Source organism: Oxyura jamaicensis, chromosome 5 (genome assembly GCF_011077185.1).
Source record: "Oxyura jamaicensis isolate SHBP4307 breed ruddy duck chromosome 5, BPBGC_Ojam_1.0, whole genome shotgun sequence".
Taxonomy (NCBI): domain Eukaryota; kingdom Metazoa; phylum Chordata; class Aves; order Anseriformes; family Anatidae; genus Oxyura; species Oxyura jamaicensis.
This window is the reverse complement of record NC_048897.1, coordinates 11702239-11722464: the sequence shown is the minus strand read 5'-3', so window position 1 is coordinate 11722464 and position 20226 is coordinate 11702239. Positions and strand designations below refer to the sequence as shown.

Sequence of the window (20226 nt, the reverse complement as noted above, 5' to 3'; positions counted from 1 at the left end):
AGTCTAATTAGCCAACATTTACGAACAGGGACGGCCCATTTCTATTCACATTTGTGTGGCTGCAGCGTGTGTGTATGTCGTGCCTGTAAAGTCACTGCTTCTTTTGTTGCTTGTGCTACTTGTTGATTTGCTGTGGTCAACAGCGTACTCCAAAGCAGGCTTTCTGGAAGAGATTGACTGATCCTTGAGCGCAGGCCCGGCTGCTGGCCCTTTCTACCTGACCGCAGCCATTTGTGGGGGCTGTTTCTGCCTAGCGGGGCCCCTTTCCCCCCGAATCCCCACAAGCCCCCCAGCTCCTGCCGCCTCCAGCCCGGAGACTCGCCTCAGCCGCCCCCAGCCCGGCACCACTGCACCACGGTCGGCGGGCGCGGAGCTGGGCGGAGCAGGGGGCGGGCGCCGGCTTCCGCGACGCCGGCGGATGTTGGGGTTTGAATTGTCTGTCAGTTAGCGCAGGCGGCTCCGGCTCTCGGCGGCGGGTGAGTGGCGGCGGCGGCGGGCCCGGGCTCGGCCCCGCGGCCTGCCGAAGGGCGTGAGGCGGCCTGAGGGGGGCGGCGGGGCCGCGCCGAGCGGGCGCTTCCCCCCCGGGGGGGCGCGGCGGGGCCGTGAGGCAGCCCCGCTGCGGGCAGCGGGCCGAGCCGTCGCTTGGCCGCGGGACTGAGGGAGCGGGCTCGGGCTGGGCGAGCCGCGGGGAAGCCGGTCCGGCCCGGGGGGATCGGAGGGTGAGGGGAGGCGGCCCCCGGCCTGCAAACGGCACGGGCTGAGAGGCCGCAGCCGGCGGGGTCGGGCAGCCCCGGTTTGTGCCCTGGGGAGAAGGGGTACCCGAAATTCTGCCTGTTACCCCGTCCCCCTAATTAAAACAAACAAAAGTTAAAAACACCTGACGGCCCGGGGCAGTGAAGAGCTCTAGAGCTTAACAGAACGAGTATCGCTGCGAGGACGCTTTAGCCCGTTTAGGCAAAGAGATAAATTCTATTTACGGCCTGGTTTTACAAGCACCGGGTGATAATGTGTGCCTGTGTTGCAAATAGGCTAACACGGGATCGCTTTGTCCCTGCAGAACCGGTGGGTAGGGCCTGTGCATGGAGCCCCAGCGCCTGCCTTCGCCTATCCTTTGACTTGCAAATTTGGGCTGTCGTGTGCGCTTCCTGAGAGGCTGCAGAGAAGCAGGAGGAGGAATCCGCGGGTGTGAGTAGCGAGTGTTTGTTTGTCTTGCTGGAGCCGGGGGAAACGAAGGGAGGGAATTCTTTTCTTGTTTCCAGCCAAACGTGTTTTCTCCTCCTATGGCACTTTGCAACATAATAACGTGAAAAACTGGTCTTGAGTGGCTTTATGTGGAGTTTCTTTGTTGTACTAGGCTGTGGTAGGTCCAGGGTTGTGAAACTGGCAGTGGCCGTTCCTGGGAAACCCTAAGAGAAAGGAAAAAGTATAAGCTGTGGTTTTTGTCTTCACCTGACTGTTGTGTACACTGCCACAACCTAGAGTGGTTGCAGCTTTGCTTATTTTAATTTTAGATTGCTTTCTGGCAAACATCTCATGTCACAGTATTCCATTAGCCTGTAACAATCCTTCGGCTCCCTTTTCATCTTTCTCACTCCTTGTTACAACTCTCCTCCTAAAATGCCAGCTGAATGGCTGCAGGACTCTATTTACAAACACTTGCTGCAGCCTGAGGATTGTTCTTGGAGCTGTATCTGGCAGTCATTTAAACTGAACCGTAGATAGCAAAGGTCCAATAGCTCAGAGTCGATCAAGCTTCCCCTTTGGAGGTGCGGTTGGTTGCCTCCCAGCGCACTTGGGCAGGTATCAAGGGAGTTGTTCACCTACCAGTGAGGTCAAGCATGGACTTGCAGGCAATGATCCCAGGATGCTTGTCTTCCAGATCTTATGTAAGGTGTGCTTCAGCTCCTGAGAGGAGGCAAGCCAAAGATCTACAAGTTTGTACCTAAAAGGGTTGCTCTACTTCACACTAGAGAAAGAATAATCATCTTAAGACAGCCTTGAAGAAGTGTGTGTTATCTCTTTTACTTTTTTTTTCCCAAAGTTGTCAAGGAAGTACGACACACAGTGAAGGCTAGTTCCCTACATATCTATGTTAATGTTTCCTGGGGATCTAGTTTTTAAGGGCATGTGATGTTTTGAAAGAAACACGGGTTAGGTCAATGTTTCTAAATAGATTAGTCTTCAAATTAGAATGTAAAATACATAGTTCTACATGGTATAAATTCCCCTGTATGCATGCCCGTGATTTAGATTCCTCACTTTTTTTCTTATTTTGGTTCTTGAACAGAATTTCTTTGACTAGAATCTTGCAAACAACAGAGACTACCTTAAGTGATGTTCTCAGTCTACTTTTTTTTGTTTTTCTGAATTGCTTGTGTTAATGCAATCTTTGTCCTTGGATCATTATTTTGTTATTTTTTTGATGTTGAAAATAACTACAAATGCTTTATGCATAGGCCTACACATAGAAGTCAGATGTAGCAACTAATTTTCCAAAGAGAAAATAAAGCATATTGTTGATATTTTGAGGAAATAAATAACCAACACTTAGTATGTTCTTTTATTGTGGGTGTATTCTGAACATTTGCATTCTGCTTTTTGAACCCCCATCTCTTACAATAACAGTTGAATTCTAATGTTAGTTCTTTTTTGTTCTTGTTCCCATTTTAAAAACTTTACTGAGTTTAAGGATTTTTCTGAATTTAAAGTGAACTGTAAAAATAGTACACAGTGGACATTCTTAATGCACTAGATGTATTTAACTCTTATCCTCCTTTTCATGATAGGCTGCTAGAAGAACTCACTAGAATGAGTGAAAGTAACTTTGACATTCAAAGTCCACGTAAGTAAGGTTTTTATCAAATAGCTATGTAATTCCTAAATCTACATATCTAATACCAATTATAAATTACTTTATTTGGTCTGAAAGAGCAGGTGCATTTTCAGTAATCAAGATGTGTTGGAACCGCTTGTCGCAGAATTTAAAAAAAAAAAAAAAAAAAAAAAAAAAAACAACTTGTAAACTTCCTTGGATTTGTGTTTGCTGTAATCAGAATACTTACAGTCTTTCCTGCAGATGTTTTAAGAAAGTAACCTTGAAAGTTCAGCTGTCACACCTCATCCAGCTGTTCGAGATGTATCATTCAAGAAACTTTTTTAGGCTGAAGCAGTACCTCTTTTTTCTCTCTCCTGTGACTGTTCTTGATGTTAGAGTATAAAATGTATTTTTGTGTATCTATTGAGAATTGAAGGGAAGACACTCCATGTCTGTGTATGTCCAAGTGTGTTGGTGGGTTAGGAACCCCAGAAATGGGGAAATCCCCCAAGGTTTTAGCTGACAATAATATTAGTCTCAAGTCCTTGAATGTTTTGAAACTAGTATGTATTTTTAAAGGTACTGTGAGAATGTGACTTGATAGTCATGATATCAGTAATGTTCCTCATAAATACTATCACATAAGTATACAAATAAACAATTAAACTGCTTCATGGATTCCAAGGTAGTGACATCTTTGTATATTATACTAAAAAAATTAATGTCATATTTCACATATTTCAACATTCTTGACTGTTTAATAATTATCTGCAGGTATGCTGGGAAGAACATTTTAGTTGAGAGCAAAATCAGCTTGTGAGTTTGCTTGGGTGATAGTCCTCTTCTGAATCAGCAGGCAGGTGGAACTTGTGAAGTGTTTTCATGCTGGGGAACTAGAAAATAAATAAACAGTACCCACTCTTACTTCTTTATTTACTGTTGAATTCAACATTTCTCAAAGAGAGTTGGGTTGTTTTTATTGGATCCCTTGAATTAAACATATTTGTGTTTAAACATGTTAAAAAAAAATATGAACAATGCATTGGACAGGTCCTAACACTGTAATCAGTTCTACAAGGAGACTGCAAAGATGTGTTACTATATACACTTGTCCCAGCATCAATCGTGAGCTTCAGTATCAGGCAATCTGGCTGGTTGTTAAGTTCATCTCCCAGCACCAATCCTGCTGCGCCAAGGTGGCCTCTTAGCATTTGCATTCCGGGATTGCCACAAGACAATGTTGTGGATATTCCTTATCTCATCACCAAGGAAAACTTCACTCCCTTACAGGGAGTCATGCTGTCTCTGACTTTACTGCTCCCAGACAGTTTAACCCTTTCTGCAGTCAGGCCTTCTTCCCTTCCATGTCAGATCATTCCTTGGGTCATGAATTACCATTGTTGAGAAGCAACAATTTGAATTTCCCGTTCGGTATGTACTGTCCTTTATCATGTAATCTACTTCAGGATGCATGCAATTAAAAGAGATGAGAGTTACTGCTTTACAGCTGATCCATAGTAATTCCAGTATGCTCACTGATCCTAACCACGATCTGCTTTTTAGCCTGTGTTCTCTGTGGATGGACAGACAACTGCCCTGAAAAGTATGGAGAAAAAAAGACCTATGTGGAATGCAATCTCACTGTTCATTATTACTGTTTGGTAAGTATGTAATACTGATCTTGAAGTTCATTTGTTTTTACCTGCAAAACAGTAAACACAACCAATATTAAATAGCCATAACTCATCCAAATATTTCATTGTAAAGCTTGAACTGTCAGCGTAAACTTGTAAAATTGAAGGCTTGTATACCTGTTAGGTGCAGCAGATTAAATAAATTCCAACAAACCTTTAAGGTTTGAGATGAGGGGAAGTGGCCACAAGTTGTGCCAGTGTGATATTTATTACACTTGTAATTTTCCAAAATGCATTTCTACTTAAACTACCTTCCAAACTCTAAACCTCAGATTTTTGCAGATGACTTAATAGGTCGGATGTTAAATCCTTAAAAGATAAAGCAGAGTGGTGGAGGTTTTCTGGGGTTATGTAAAGATATTTCTTTCTTAAATTAGTTTTAAGCAGCTGAAAGGAATTTTAGGTCTGTTTGTTAGTCACGTGTAAGGCCAAATGAAAAGGTAGAAAACATCTTTTCTTGATGGAGCAGAACAACTAGGAAAGTGAACACTTGCAGCACTTGAGTATTACAAAGATGTTAAAATATTTTATAAATCAGTAAATTGAGGTTTTGTTCTAAGAAACTTCCTACGGTTATGTTTTAGGCTTTGGTTCCCACCTCCTTAAAAACAAATGAACATGATTTTATTAAAATATTGCAAGCTCTATATAACGAATTCTAGAAAAAAAAAAGAGCTGTGCATCTTATTTCATTGCCAAATATCCCACACTTGGAAAAATATCCTTAATAAATTTTGGTATAAAATATCACATGTATTAGACTAAAAGTATTGACAAAATCCTGTGGTTAGAAAATGGTACTATATTGCAATTTTGCTTCTGAGAGAACTATAAAATGAGATTGGAAGGAATATAAGAGGTATCAAGTTATGAAACTACTTAGTTGTTTGAACTCTGATATAACTGCTTTACTAGGCAATTGTTTACTCTAAATTATTATCAAGCTCTTGTGATTTGCCAAGTTACTGGAATATGTATTATCCAGTTCTCCTCTAAAGTGAATTACTTTTGCTGTTAGGTTGCACTTCAGTACGGATACTTCCTACTGTGCTCCATTATCTCCCCAGCACAATTGTCATTCACATTAACTAAACTAATTTAATTTTATTTCCTCTGAAGCTTTATTTGATGAAAGTAATTGTTTGACAATTATCTGAGTAGTCCCTATATTTTGAAAAGGAAGATAAAATACTCCATCTTGAGCTTTACAGTATTATGTAAAACTTTGATGTTATGAAACTATTTTCATATTACTGATTACTGTTCCCTGTTGTCCCATATCTGATGAATATCATCTAAGTGCGTAGATGCCTTGGATCATTTTCTAATCATTATGTGCATCTATAAACAGGGTTAGATTACCTGGCCATTTGCCATGTCATCAGTCTAGAATACCATCAAGTGCTTGGAAATGTAAATTATTCATGGCAGATTTCAGTGATTTTAATGTCAATGTATTGGGGGCCAGAAAGAGGCTATTCTGCTCTACTTAAAATGTTTATACAAGCTTTTTTAGACTCTCTTCCCTTTACTTGACAAATACAGTGTAGGTAACTTTTAAATCTTTAAGTAGACAAATCTTTTAATACTTTTTGTTTTCATAGTTGATGTCAAGTGGTATTTGGCAGAGGGGAGAAGAAGATGAAGGTGTGGACGGATTTTTGATCACAGATATTAGAAAAGAAGTTAACAGAGCTGCAAAACTGGTAAGAATGAAGTACTTGGTCTTTACAAGGAAAAAAGAGTAACTCTTCATTAAGCACACAGTGTCATCTGTGGGGTTTGTTTTATTTTTTTTTCCAATTGGCAGTGTGTTAAGCCCATTCAGGCATCTGAATCTTACATATCAGTAATGAGTACAGTGGGATCCTAGAAGCCCAAAGCCATAATAAAAGTTGTAGAATTTTTCTGTTATTATTTCCTCTGTGTTGCAGATTAATTAATGAGAGCAAATCATACATGCGTAATGCCTCATGGCATTATGCTGAGCCTCAAGCTGATGTGCTGTAATTTTAAAGATGCAACTAAACTATAAATACTGATAAGGTAATTTGTATTTCAGCTTACAGGTAACTGTCAACATGCATATAAAAACAATATGTAATCAAATTCTATAAAATAAGTATATATCTTCTCTTTGAAATATGCATAAAGCACAAGTAAATAGTCATTTGTACTTTAGATGTTACTATTCTTTTATTTTAAAAACATATTCTTCCCAGAAATGTAACATCTGTAGGAAAAAGGGTGCTTCAATTGGATGCGTAGCTCCCAAATGCAAGCGAAGTTACCATTTTCCTTGTGGGCTACGAAAGGAATGTATTTTCCAGTTCATGGAAGACTTCAGGTAAGTTTGGTGATTTTATTGTGTGTTTTCTCATTTCAGTTCTATTTGTACAGAAGATGATTGTTTTTTTTCATTGTGGCCACTGGAGAGGCTGTTAGATTATCTGGATTATGTGAAGGGAAAAAAGAGTCTAATTTGTGGAAAACATGAAGACAAAATTTACATTGCTGAAAATTCTCTTTATATGTACTATTAATACACTTTTAAAGAAGGAGAATGGTTGGCATTTGGCTTTATTTTCTTTGTTTGTCTACCTCCTGTGCGTTTGTGGAAATGGCAAGTAAAAATCCTCATATTCCTTCCCTTGGTTTGTCCTGCTTGTCTGTCATCACTCAAAATGCACTATGCCATTCCATTGTGTTTCAAAACACAAGACTTCTAGATCTGCTTATTAGAGGTGGACTGCAGGAGAAATGGATTCAGTATAAAATATCTAATAGTGGTTTTATGCTCTTTTACAAGAGTATATTTTCATAATGTTTTCATTCTGCCTACTGTGAGTTGAGTTTGCAGGGTGGGTGCATTTAAATTTTAAATGAACAACTCATGGTTTAACGTGAAGTCAAGCACATGTAAAAAATAATGCATTTTCAGAAAGATCTGTTCTACAACTGCACATCCTGTCTTACTTTGAAAATGGGGTAAATTTTAGAATTCACCATGCTACCTAGACTTTATGGAACCATTGTGCAAACTCAAAATTGATCCATTACTGTCATGGTGACGTTTGAATATAGGAAGAAACAGAGGTTCTGATGACAGGAAACGTAATTTGGACCAAAAGAAATATTGACAGAAAGGGGGATATATTATCAGTTGGCAATGTTCTTTTTCCTTACTATTGTTTTATTGAACTGCCCTCTTAGATACATGGTTTGTTTACTTCTGCCTCTTTTAGCTTGTTTCAAAGTGTTTAGTCAAAGGTATCATAGGAAATTCATTTTGCTATCTTCAGTTTTTGTGAGGAAGGTTTTTAAAACATTGTTTTCATAAGGAAACCTTGCATTATTATTTGTAGATCTTACTGTTGGGAACATAAACCAGTTCAAATCTTTTCGGATAAAGAATCTAGAGGGCCTTCACAGTGTACGATATGCCTGGATTTGGTTGAACATCTTCCACTGTACAGTGTATTGAAAAGTCCTTGTTGTAAAAATGCTTGGTTTCATCGAAAATGCTTGCAGGTAATACAGGTTCTCCATTTCTTTTTTTTTTTTCCATGGAGATCACATTTCCATTTTAAAAAACATGGGATAATTGCTTAAAGTTATGTAGAATTACTTAAGGATAATATGACATGGAAATACATTAGGTTTTCAAGAAAGATACCGAGGCCCTGGAGCGTGTCCAGAGAAGGGCTACAAAGCTGCTGAAGGGACTGGAATAGAAGTCTTGTGAGGAGTGACAGAGAGAACTCGGGTTGTTTAGTCTGGAGAAGAGGAGGCTCAGGGGAGATCTTATTGCTCTCTGCAGCTACCTGAAAGGAAGGTGTGGGGAGCTGGGGGTCAGCCTCTTCTCGCACATAACCAGCAATAGGACTAGAGGGAATGGCCTCAAGTTGTGCAAGGGGGTGGTTCAGGTTCTTTCTTCTCAGAAAGAGCAGTCAGGCATTGGAACTTGTTGCCCAGAGAGGTGGTGGAGTCACTGTCCCTGGGAGTGTTTACGGAAAAGTTGGACCTGATGCTTAGAGACATGGTTTAGTGGGTAATAGCGGTGGTTGGGGGGGATGGTTGGATTTTTCCAACCTTAATGATTCTATGATTTGAAGGACAATATTAGAATTGTGTTTAGGATACTAGTGTCTTACAAGAAGGAATTTTTTTATATTATTAAACTTTTTTCCCTGCTGCTTCTGCATGTCTGACACGCTTCCGGGCTTTGGTTCTTTTTAAGAAATGAAGTTCCACCTAGGTAGCTGCCTTCCTGTGTGCTACCGTTGTGTGCGGAATCTGAATGCTAAAAATGTCATTTGTCAATAATCAATTCCCTTTGCCTAAGTCCATAGTTGGAAAAAGTTATGAGGTTATTTTTGTAAACTCATCCTAAAGCTGGAGAATATGACTAAAAAGAAGGATTATTCTTTCATTTATGATCCTGATTCTTGCATTTGAACTGTTGAGAGTGTTAGAGATGCCTGTCCTCTAAAGGAAGAAAAAATATAATTTGCATCAAGGTCAAGTAGCATCATGATTGTCATCAGACTTAACATCCAAGCCAGGATGGTGTCCATGAATTTTATGGCTATAGTTATTAAGGCCTATATTGTCATTCTAAGGATGTTAGTAATTCAATAATTGTTTTGGTTTTCTGTTTTTTCTTTTTTCCCTGTTTTTTTTCCCTGACACAGTATCAAGCTTTGAGTGCTGGGATATTTTTCTTTAGGTGCACAGTATGTAATAACAAGGACAAATTTCAGAAAGAAATGTTGAGAATGGGCATACACATTCCAGAAAAGTAAGTAACTTTGTAAATAATCAGTTTTATACAAACCTACTTTGATACCCAGTGTAATACAAATCAAGTGAACCCTTATGGATTTGCTTAAGAGGTCACTTTAGATAGTTATGTTTAATTTCTCTGTTGCAAGATAATTACTTCACCCTGGGTTGTTTTTTTCTTTACCTTCTGGGGTTTTTTAGTTGTTGCTAGAATGTTACATGATCAGAAATATAGTAACAGACCAGCTGCCTTGTTTATAGGGATGCATCTTGGGAACTTGAAGAGAATGCGTATGAAGACCTGCTGCAATGTTATCAACACTGTGACATTAGAAGGTGTCTCTGCAAAGAAGGAAGAGACTATAATGAACCTGACAGGTATGATATTTTTTCCAAGAAGATCACTTGGGGATGGAAGGGGTAGTTCTAACCACTTAATGAGGCAAGGCTGTGAGCCATTGCTTTGCATATGAATGGCAGCTAGAATATTGCTGATAGCTTGGAGAAGTTTGAGTGATCTTATAAAAGGCTTTATTCTGCTCTACCATTTGCTTATTTTTTGATCAAGTTCATTTTCTGTATTGCTTTTCAATGCTTTATCTGTGAGTTTCTGAGATGTATGTTTTATTGAAATGAGTACTCAAAGCTGTCAGGCAGAGTTTCTACTTTGAAGATCTGTTCATGTGGTAGGTTTTTTCTTGTAGGTGTTAACTACGCATTGTGCAGATTGGCCAAGCATTGCTTGGTTCATTCTTGGTGTACGTACTAATTGACCTTAGCCTTTAACAATTGTATCTTTTGGCTCCCAGTGTTTTAACTCGTATCAGTCATGTTCTGTTACAGTATATTTAAGCAAATCTGAATAAATCTAGACAAAATTCTAGCAGATATTTAAACCCTATCATTAATGAAGAGTATTATTTAGAATGTGTAAAAACAATCAGATATGCTACTTTCAAGAATTCAACATTTTGGAAAGCTGGATAGTGGTTTCATCCAAAAAACAAAAGACATTGCTGGCTAGAAACATGAGGACAAAATACTGGCTTTAAGCTATTGACTTCAAGGCAAGGCAAGGGAGCCACACTTACTCATACTCATTTAATACAAGGTGCTAGAACATGGGTAGTTGTTTTTTTTTGTTGTTGTATCTATGAATTGTGAATATACCTTGTCTGAAGAAAGTTCCCCTTATACAGTTTTACCATATCGACCAATTATGCTTTGTTATTTTAGTGTCTGGATTAAATTTACTGTTGAATGCTCCTAGTTTTAATCAGTTTCATTCTTCTGTGTAATTCTAAATAAGTTTTTAATTTTAGTAAGTGGGAAATAAAGCGTTGTCAATCTTGTGGTTCCCGTGGAACTCACTTGGCCTGTTCATCTTTGAAATCATGGGAGCAAAACTGGGACTGCGTGGAATGCAGAAGTATCTTTGCAAAATCAGGTAATATTAAAAATGTGATGGTGACTTCTTCAGATGGTAAACCTTAAAAAAATATATATATTTTACAGCTAGCAAATTCACTAAGTTGATATCATTTCACAATGCAGGGAAATACAGCAAACAGAAAAAGCGTTCCTTGGCTACCTCTGAAAAGACAGATGGGACAACTTGTTTGCTGGAAGAGCCATCTCCAAAGTACCCTCGGCAGTCACCTGGATCTCAACACAGCTTTCTTCTCCAGTGTGTAATTCTGTATAAGAAAGCATATTATATTATAAGATAGAATTTAAATATGAGGAGGTGATGGATTATTGTGTAGGAGAGACTTTTTATAGTAAATTGCAAACTGAGTAAAATTTGACCAAAAAGTTTAGTGATTGCAGTTATCCAAGTAAGCTATGAACACTGTAAATTTGCTGTAGTTTTTCATATTGGGTGGCATGCAAGCCAGCTTTTAAGTTGACAAAATAAGATCCTTGTAAAGGGAATATTTACCATTTAGATGTAATATCAAGTGTACAAATGGCAAAACTTAAAGCTAAGGTTCTGTATCTGTGTTTGTGCATGTTAAGTGTGCTCGAAATCTAGTTTACCAACATTTGCAAATAAATTGTGGGGGGGGGGGGTTGTGTGGTAATAAGAACTTATCAAGTCTGTAGAAATTAGTATTTTTAATTGAAATATTGTATTAGTCAGGACTTCCATCTCATAGATAGGATGTAACAAAAAAAACAGATCCTAACAGATCCTAAAACCACTTCATAATAAGAAAATGCTGACTCTTTCTGAAATTGTAGTTCACACACCGATGGACTTATTTGAATAAACATACAAATGAGTTTTGGTACTGAAACAGTGGGGGAAGTATATTGCTACCTTCAAAAAAAAAATGTTAAGCTGCTCTTAAAATATTTTTTTTTTTTGCTTATAGATCTCCGAAGATAATATGCCAGAACAACTTATCACCCTGCTCACGCCTTGAACTTCCACCATCCAACAGAATGACAATGTCCTTATCTCCACTGATGTCAAACAGGAACTGGTCCCTGAGAAAAAAGTATTTACTTATATTTTTTTATATTTACATTAAAGAGTGATCTTAGCATGTGACTTTATACCTATTTCCTGCAGAATGTGGTGTGTGCCTATATGTAGGCATAGTGGCTATGTCTATGTGTGTGTGTTTATATATAGTCACTAAGATACTGGAATGAGTACACTGAAGCCATAACTTTATAATGTCTTCTAATGTTTCTGAATGCTAGGAGGCCATGTTAGGAGAAAACCATGATACCTACTGAGAATTTTTATGTTGGATGACAAGGGGGTCAAAACCCAGAAACATATATTTGTCCTTGAGGAAGCATAGCTAGACATTCAATATATATTTTTTATTTCCCTAATTCATTTTTTCAAATTAAACATGTCCTGAATTTTCAATGTTTTTGCATTTGCACCATAGAAATAATGTGTGATTTTGCTAAAATCAGATATAGTATGTTTTAATGTATAATATTCACTCTAAGGATACGAAATTCTTTGTTTTGTAAGTACTTAATTTGTGGATTTTACCTGTAATATGTGCTAAAAACCCTAACGAGGGAATTAATTACCTACAGTATACACAGTATTTTAAAATAGTTTTGGTGGCAAAGTTTAAAATAAAAAACGATGAAGGGGTCTTATTTAGGCTGGTGCTGTAATTTTTTTTAATGGGAATTTAAATATTTTTCTTCTCATTCAAATATATATTGTTGTTATAATGACAAAGATGTATATTAGTGAATAATTGAAAGAGTATTTTAACTTGGTTACAAAACATCTCTTCAAATGCAAAAAAAAATTGTATGCTCTTCAATTTCTCACTTGTTTCACATCATTCAAACATAGCATGATGGTGTGAGAATTGTTTGGCACCTCCTTGGTGTAACTGGATTGGCAAAATAACTATTCGCTTTATGCTAAGGTAATTATTTCTACTTTTTTTTTTTCCTAGCTCTTAGATGTACTTTAACTCTGTAGTAGCAATTTATTTTAAACTTGAAGAATCTACTCCAGATATTTTCCTAGTATAATTTAGGCAGTACTTCAATATGCTAAACTGTTTTAAGAGTTTTTGTTTCTCTTAAAAGATTCTTGGTTACTGTCTGTATAACTATTGCTCATTGAATCATAGGTTTCATCTGGAAATTCATGCAATTTTCTTTTAGGCATTTAAGAGCACAAAGAAGGGAAGTTTCCAGTATACTGAAGGAGTTGAAGCAACAAATTAATACAAAAACTACAAGGCTTAACATCAATACAGAAAATATCTGGAATACTGCTTTAAAAGGATTTAGGCAGCGTAACTTCAGACCTACAAACACCATTGAAGTAAAGTTCACAAACTGTAAAAATAGAATAAAGACAGATACTTCTACTGGATCAAAACACCTTTTCTTCCAACTACTAATGGGACATCTTCAGAACTCATCATTGTTTGAAGGCTCTTCTGCAAAGAACTTGTCCCTTGATTCTCAAGGTATTTAAATGCTTTGTTCAAAAATAAAGAACTGTGTAACTTTAAAGGTTTTGTCTTTGGCCAGTGTGATTGTTATTTTAAGATCAAAGCCACGAAGGTCACAAATTGTTTTCGTGGATTTTCTTGCTTTCCTTTTCTATATGTTTTTTTTTGTGTGTGTGTGGATTTTCTTGCTTTTCTAAATGTTGCGGGGCAATTCTAACATTAAACATTACAATTCACTGTTGTTTACTTTTTAGAATAAAGCAATATTTGGTGTAGTTGGAAATCTTGATAACTAACGAGAAAAATACAGCATGTAATTATACTTGGGACTCTTAATTTTGTTCCCTGCAAGTGAACTTCTTTTCCTTAAATTTATAGAACATTTATCTGTGATAACATGTTCCCATAAAGACCCAAAGCTAACTTCTTTGAGATCTTGTGCTTCAAAATTAAATGTCTTAATGGTCTTACTGTTTCAAGCAACAGGAGATGGCAAACCTCACTTGTTGCATCTTCTAATGTAAGAGTGAATTACATTGTGATTTTTTTAATAAAAACTAAAAGGATCACAAAATGATTTTGAGGGGTATATAGTAAATATATTTTGTTTCATTTTCAGCTCTAAAAGAGAATCTGTATTTTGAAGCTGGGAAAATGATTGCAGTTTCTCTAGTTCACGGCGGTCCACCTCCTGGTTTCTTTTCCAAAATATTGTTCGACTGTCTTGTCTATGGTCCGGAGAATGTGACGCCAAATTTGGAAGATGTTGCTGATATTGATGTAGCGCAAACAATAAAAAAGGTAAATAAAGCTAAACATATTGGGAAATTCTTATTCAAGTTATATTTAGATATGAAGGGCTTATTAAATGTAACTTTAGTTCAAATTAAAATGCACTCTCTCTCCCCTCTCCATAAAAATATGTACATATATATGCATGTAGTAAACAAATTCCTAACTTTTATCTTTGTTACAGATAAAATATTCAAACAGTCTGTCTAGCCTACAGTCAATTATACATGAGTGCTATGATTTCCTTGCTGCTGCTGGATGTTTAAGACCTATAACAGATTTGTGTGATAAGAATATGCTGGTGAATGACTTATTGACCCATCATGTAATCAAGAGAATTATTTCACCCTTAGAAAGGTTTGTTTGGGTTTGTGAATTTTCAACATTCCTCTTATTTTCCATGCTAAAATACAAACTAATATGTTGCTAAAACTGAATTTCACATGTTCATGATTATTCTCCATTTAATTGAATTAAACAATCTGTAACTATCGGTGGATCAAGTAGTGGTTGTTGAATAGTTCGTTAGTTTAACTGGAAGACCAAAATCATTATGTATCTATTTAACTTTTGTCTTTGGTGTTTGTTGTCTAGTCTATTCTACTACTTGGTTCTGTTCTTTTTTTTTCTTACTGTGAAGAGGGGAGTTTGTCATTCTACAGTTTATAACAGTCAAAGACCTTTGCACTAGAAAATTTATATACCTTATATTTTTGTTTTAGTTTTAATTCTGAAAAACTCAAATTTGAGCCTTAAATTCTCAACGCTTCTAAAATTTAAAATGTTTTTAAAGCTCTCATTAAGGAGTGTGTACCACAAGTAGAAATTGACCTATTTAAAATGCATCAGTGTTCCTATGTAGTGGTGACTTGAGCTAGAGCAGTGTTTTGCAACTGTTCACTATTTTGATTTGGTCTCTGAACTTGCTTGTAATCTAAATTCTTCATTTGCTCACTAAAAAGGTATTGGATGGTAGGTTTTTTTAATGAATAAGTTTGGATTTATACTGAACATTTATTGTGCTATCTGTGACAAATTTGAACAGACCGAATCTCTGAGACCTATGAATCACTAATTTAGAGTATGAGGATTTTTTTAAATTAACGTTTAGAGTAACTGGAGTTCAGTTAGTTACCTACTGAGTTTTCTGATGCATGCTTGGTCATTTTTCTTTTTCATCTCTCCTCATAGTTTTAGGCAAGGTTTGAAAACTCTTGGTGTGCTAGAGAAAATGGAAATGCATCCAGTTGCATTCTCTAGCATATTTTGCCACAAACCTGAAAGACTTTCAGCAGAAATTCTCTGTGATCTATTTACAATCCATTGCTCATCGGGTGTAAAGGAAGTTGGAGGTGCTGACTTTTGGATGGGTTATTTGCAAGATGTGGAAAGTAAGTAATACCCTCCCCCATTCCCTGTTCAAGGCATTTGAACTAAGGGGAGATTTAGGTTAGATATTAGGAGTTTTTCACTCAGAGGGTGATGAGGCACTGGAACAGGTGGCACAGAGGGGTTGTGGATGCCCAGTCCCTGGAGGCATTCAAGGCCAGGCTGGATGTGGCTCTGGGCAGCCTGCTCTAGTGGTTGGCAAACCTGTCTAGAGCAGGGGGGTTGAAACTAGATGACCTTTAAGGTCCTTTTCAACCCAGGCCATTCAATGATTCTATGATTTAATTGCTGGTATAGTTATAGGGTTTGGTTTTCAGAGTTCACTGTGATAAATCGAAGATTTTGAGTTAACTGTCAATTCCTAATTGTTCCCACTCCCTACCTCTTTCTTACTAGTTATAACTTCTGAAACTGCTCAATAAAACTGCTTAATAAAAACTTGAGAGCAGTAATAAAAAATGAAGTGGTATAGAATAAATATTTTAACTCCTTCTCTTTGGCTGTGCTGTGAACATATTAGATTGTATAAAAAAAAAAGGGAAGGAAGATGTGGTGTCTCTTCTTGCAGAAGTATGGATTATTTTTTGTCTATTGACCTAAGATTTTTCAGAACTAACCCAAGTGGATTTTTCTTGCTGCAGTCTTTATTCTTTGGCCATGTAACTACACGTTCATCTAACAGGGGTTCCCTGCTTTCACTTTTTCCCCTATAACACTTAACATGCAATCTATGTTTTATGGGTGATAATTAATGATATAATCTAATTCTTTTTTTTTAGGTGGTGAGTCTGTAGTGACATTGGAGGATATTCTGTACTTTGTAACAGGTTCTTTTTCTATACCGCCTATTGGTTTTGATCCTGAACCTACTATTAAATTTCTGCACGTAAGTTATCCCATTGGAAACAGACTCCTTAATTGCTTAGAGCTTCCAATAACAAAGACATATGAGAGTTTTAAAAATAAAATGGAGTTCACCATCAGAAACACCCTCAGAGTCGAAAGAGAATGAATATTTTTGCTACTAAACTGATTGTTGGAAACGTCAGTTTTCTTGGGGAGTATCTTCTGGCAAGGTGCTATTGGATTTTTGGATTGCGTGTTCTCTGTGTTTTCCCACTTGTCCTCCAAAGGCATGCTAAAAGTAATCTAGAATGGAAAACTGTTTTCAAATTAAAATCTTTTTTTCTTTTTGAATCACTTTCCTGGTTTGAAGTTGGTTTTATGAGCCAGCAATCTCTTGCAGAAGTAATTAAAATAGTGTTGTTTTTTTTCTGTAGACTTAAATGAAGTGTTACCAAATTGTAACATTCTAGCAGTCTCGTAGAAGTATGTTGATTGTTACATACTTCAGCAACTTATTTCTCAAAGTCAAATCAGGTGCTTTTTTTAAGATAACTGCTGTCGAGCTTTGTCTTAAATCACTGATGCAATTCTTCAGTTTGATGTTATTTTCAGTAATCGTTTTTATATTGATGATTCATTTACATATTGGTTTTTATGAACTATGACATTTAGGAAACTTGAAGTCTTTAGGTTATTGTGTTTAGAGTGCTAAAATGCAATTGAAACTTGGAGAAAACCTAGGCAAAATAACCAGGTGCAAAGAAAATAATCAGGTTCAACTTGAGTTTCTTCTGTCAAAAAAAAATCTTTAGTATTTGCACACATTTTTGCATTCTACTGTTATATAGTAGCTTTTTTACTATTTTGGCTGTATGTAAAATTAAAAGCTTGATGTAAGTCTTAAATATGCAACTATAAGTGATCTTTCAAGGTTAAATATGAAAGAGTAAGACAATGTTATTGAATTTGAAATTATATTAAAAAAAAACAAAACACGTTTTTGTTGCATAGAAGTCAGTATTTTCATATGAATAGTCACTAGAACTATTTGTTAAATTTCAGTCTACCATCAAGCCTGTTGTCAGTGTCTGACAGTTATCTAGATTTTATTCTAAACTAACTGTTCAATTTTAGGTGCATTTTGAGCGACTTCAACTGTGTAAAATGTTTTAATTCTGCAGTATTTGTATAAATAATGTTAAGCCATAAAAGATCAGTAGTGAAATTCCTACATAGTAACACAATATTACTAGCACTAAAGCTATGATATTGAAAGAAAATTTAAGTACAATTTTAATTTTAATGTATGCAGGTCTCTTTTCTGAATTATTTTTTTCCCCTTAATATCAGCTTGGTCACTTATAGTGTGTCCCAAACACAGGTTGTTCTGGATATGTATATAGATACATATATGTGTGTGTATATATATATTACATTTTTCAAAATACTGAAAAGTAAACACTTTTTATCAATAAAGGATGTTTTAAATTGAAAATACAGGCAGGATTGCTTTTCTTTTGAATGTTTTGGCAAGAAAGTACAGTTAGTGTCCTGTATAAATGTGGTGGTTTAAAAAAAAATAATAATCCATAATCCAGGTTCTGGTTTATGGTTCATCACATTTTCCTCTCATTAACAAATTGTATTACTAGAAGCTAATTTTGTAGCAGCATACTGCAAATGAAGACCTGTGGAAGTGGCAGTCACTAAATTTGGGACTGTGCTATAAGGTTAAAGATAAAGAAATTGATGTGTATTTAAGTTACACAGGTCATTTAACAACATATAGGTATTCTGACATCTTCCTTAAATTGCTACAGCATCTCTTCATTTCTTCTTGTTATACAGAACTATCTCTATCATTGGATAATAAATGTGCATGCCCACTTGTTTTTGCATTTCAAAGTATTAAGTTAATTATTCAAAAGCTTTGTTCAATTACATCTCTCTTTTAGCTACTTTGAAATAATCTCATCAAAAATCCTTTCAGTTGAGTTTTAAGAGTATTTTAATTAAGATAGGAGTAGTGGTGCTTCTCTGATTTTGAGCCAGAATCGTGGTAAAGTCCCTTTCAAAATGAACTTTAAGCTGCTAATGACTTCTTGCACAATATCATGTCTTTTTTATATACTAAATATTTCTCATTCTCCTATGATCTTTTTCTCCAATAGTATGCCATGTCTGCTGCTTTTTCATAGTTTTTGAATGCCATATAGCCAATAAAGTTTTTTAGATTCTCACTTGCATTCAGAATAATGTTACCCTTACAAAGAAGGCAGTTTCTTTTTAATTGATTTGCATAACAAGGACTAGTATGTTCATTTTTTAAAAATATAATTCATCTCCTACAGATAGAATATTACGCTTTGAAAATGAGTGGTGTACCCACTGCACTATTCTTTTTTTTATCTCTAATTAAAGATTAATGTCATCTGTGACAAAATCTATTTGAAAACTTGAAGCAATTTCTTTAGCTATACTTACCATCAGGTTTTTAATTGATATGGTAGGTCACTGAAGTGGAATGTCATTGGGTAATTTCCTTATTTTATATAAATGATAACCAGAGGCACACTGGAAATCAGGCAAGTTGCTTACTTTAAGTATTTCTGCAACGCAATAAGAGTAAATGTGTGTATGCATTAGCTGTTGCATTTTCCTCTATTTCTATAGAATTTTCATCCTTCGTAAGATTTGACAAGACAGTATGAGAACTATTACAGTCCTCTTTGTGTTTGACTGGCCAAAGAACTTTCACTCAGTAGTTTCTGCATCAACTCCCTAAGCTTCTCTCAACAATTTTTACATAAAATAAGCTATTTCCTCAGGTGATCATTTTCTAGTAAGCAATACTAGGTTACTATTAGTGTTTTTGGTATGGTCTCTTAATATAATTTTCAGAAACGTGCTCTGTTTTAGATATATGAAAGCCAAGGGATGGGAACTTTCCAACTTAATTTCATCCATGTAAAGGATGCTAACTAGAACCAGCTGTTAGCATTTTTAATGAAATATATTAATTTTTTCCTCATTATGAGTATGTTTGTACTTGAAGTCTAAAGCATGATGTGCTGCAGCCCTGATGTTTTTTCATTGACATCTTCAATTGTGGAATTAGAAGACTTCAAAATTTTTGGAGGTGTAACTGAGCAGAGCGTTAAAATCATTAATTCACAATTGCATTCTGCATATGCATTTAAAATGGTATTAAAAAGTAATTCAAATAGAAGGAAATCAAATTGGAGGCTACAAAAAGCGCTTTAAAGTTCATCTTGATTTGTGGTAAAGCATTTTAAAGCTCAAACTTTACTGTTTTCTACTTAAGGGACCTGTTAGTTGGATAAAAGAAAATTGAGATGTAATAACTTCTGGTATGTCAAAATCTGTGTATACAGAAAATTAATAATTGACAAAATATTAACGTTTGTAAAAACAATGCAACTCTCTACTTTTGTATTGTATTAATAATGTTCTTAAATTTATGGTAATTTGAGTATTATGCAATGAAGTATAGCTTTGTAAATACTTTCAGCTCTAACTTGGTCAACTGCACCATCAGTGCCTGTAATATTGCAGCTTCAAGCAATATTATATGAGAAGTGTAGCATCAGTGTTGAAATACTAAATTGTGGGAGATAACTGTCATGTATATGTTCAAAGTGCAATAAGGGGTTAAATTACTATTGTGTTAAATGTGATGTTCTTTACTGTTTTGCTTTTGTTTAATGGGTTTTAGCTTTAGAGGTGTTATTCCTATTTTCTGTACTTTCGTTAATTTCTGTTATATATCTTTGTATGCAGCTATTGCATGTTTACCTTGGTATCTTTGTCAAAGGCTGAGTGGGGCTGTTTCTAACGTGTTTCAAGCCTGTATGTACATAGTGCGTCCTATGCCCTGTAAGGCAGAGGCTCTATCTTTTTTCAATAAATTACTGAAACCTGATCGCCTCTG

At 36.1% G+C, this 20226-nt stretch overlaps 1 protein-coding gene across 1 annotated transcript; it reads left to right on the top strand.

The window, feature by feature from the left end:
• The first annotated feature begins 367 nt into the window (after positions 1-367).
• Positions 368-20217, top strand: G2E3 (G2/M-phase specific E3 ubiquitin protein ligase). The gene is made up of 17 exons (XM_035327736.1): positions 368-476; positions 1058-1185; positions 2787-2842; positions 4379-4476; positions 6114-6215; positions 6732-6856; positions 7875-8040; positions 9204-9310; positions 9556-9672; positions 10617-10741; positions 10849-10981; positions 11673-11798; positions 12952-13262; positions 13867-14048; positions 14224-14396; positions 15231-15430; positions 16208-20217. The coding sequence occupies exons 3-17, from the start codon at positions 2809-2811 to the stop codon at positions 16438-16440; spliced, it is 2232 nt and encodes a 743-aa protein (XP_035183627.1). The 5' UTR covers positions 368-476; positions 1058-1185; positions 2787-2808; the 3' UTR covers positions 16441-20217.
• The last annotated feature ends 9 nt before the right edge of the window (positions 20218-20226 follow it).

What these genes read in the sequence shown, in the direction of transcription:
- G2E3 (XM_035327736.1), top strand. Translation starts at nt 2,809, where the DNA reads ATGAGTGAAAGTAACTTTGACATTCAAAGTCCAC. An exon ending in TTCATCGAAAATGCTTGCAG is followed by an intron (nt 8,041 to 9,203) that starts GTAATACAGGTT and finishes TCCCTGACACAG; the next exon opens with TATCAAGCTTTGAGTGCTGG. An exon ending in TAGCGCAAACAATAAAAAAG is followed by an intron (nt 14,049 to 14,223) that starts GTAAATAAAGCT and finishes TCTTTGTTACAG; the next exon opens with ATAAAATATTCAAACAGTCT.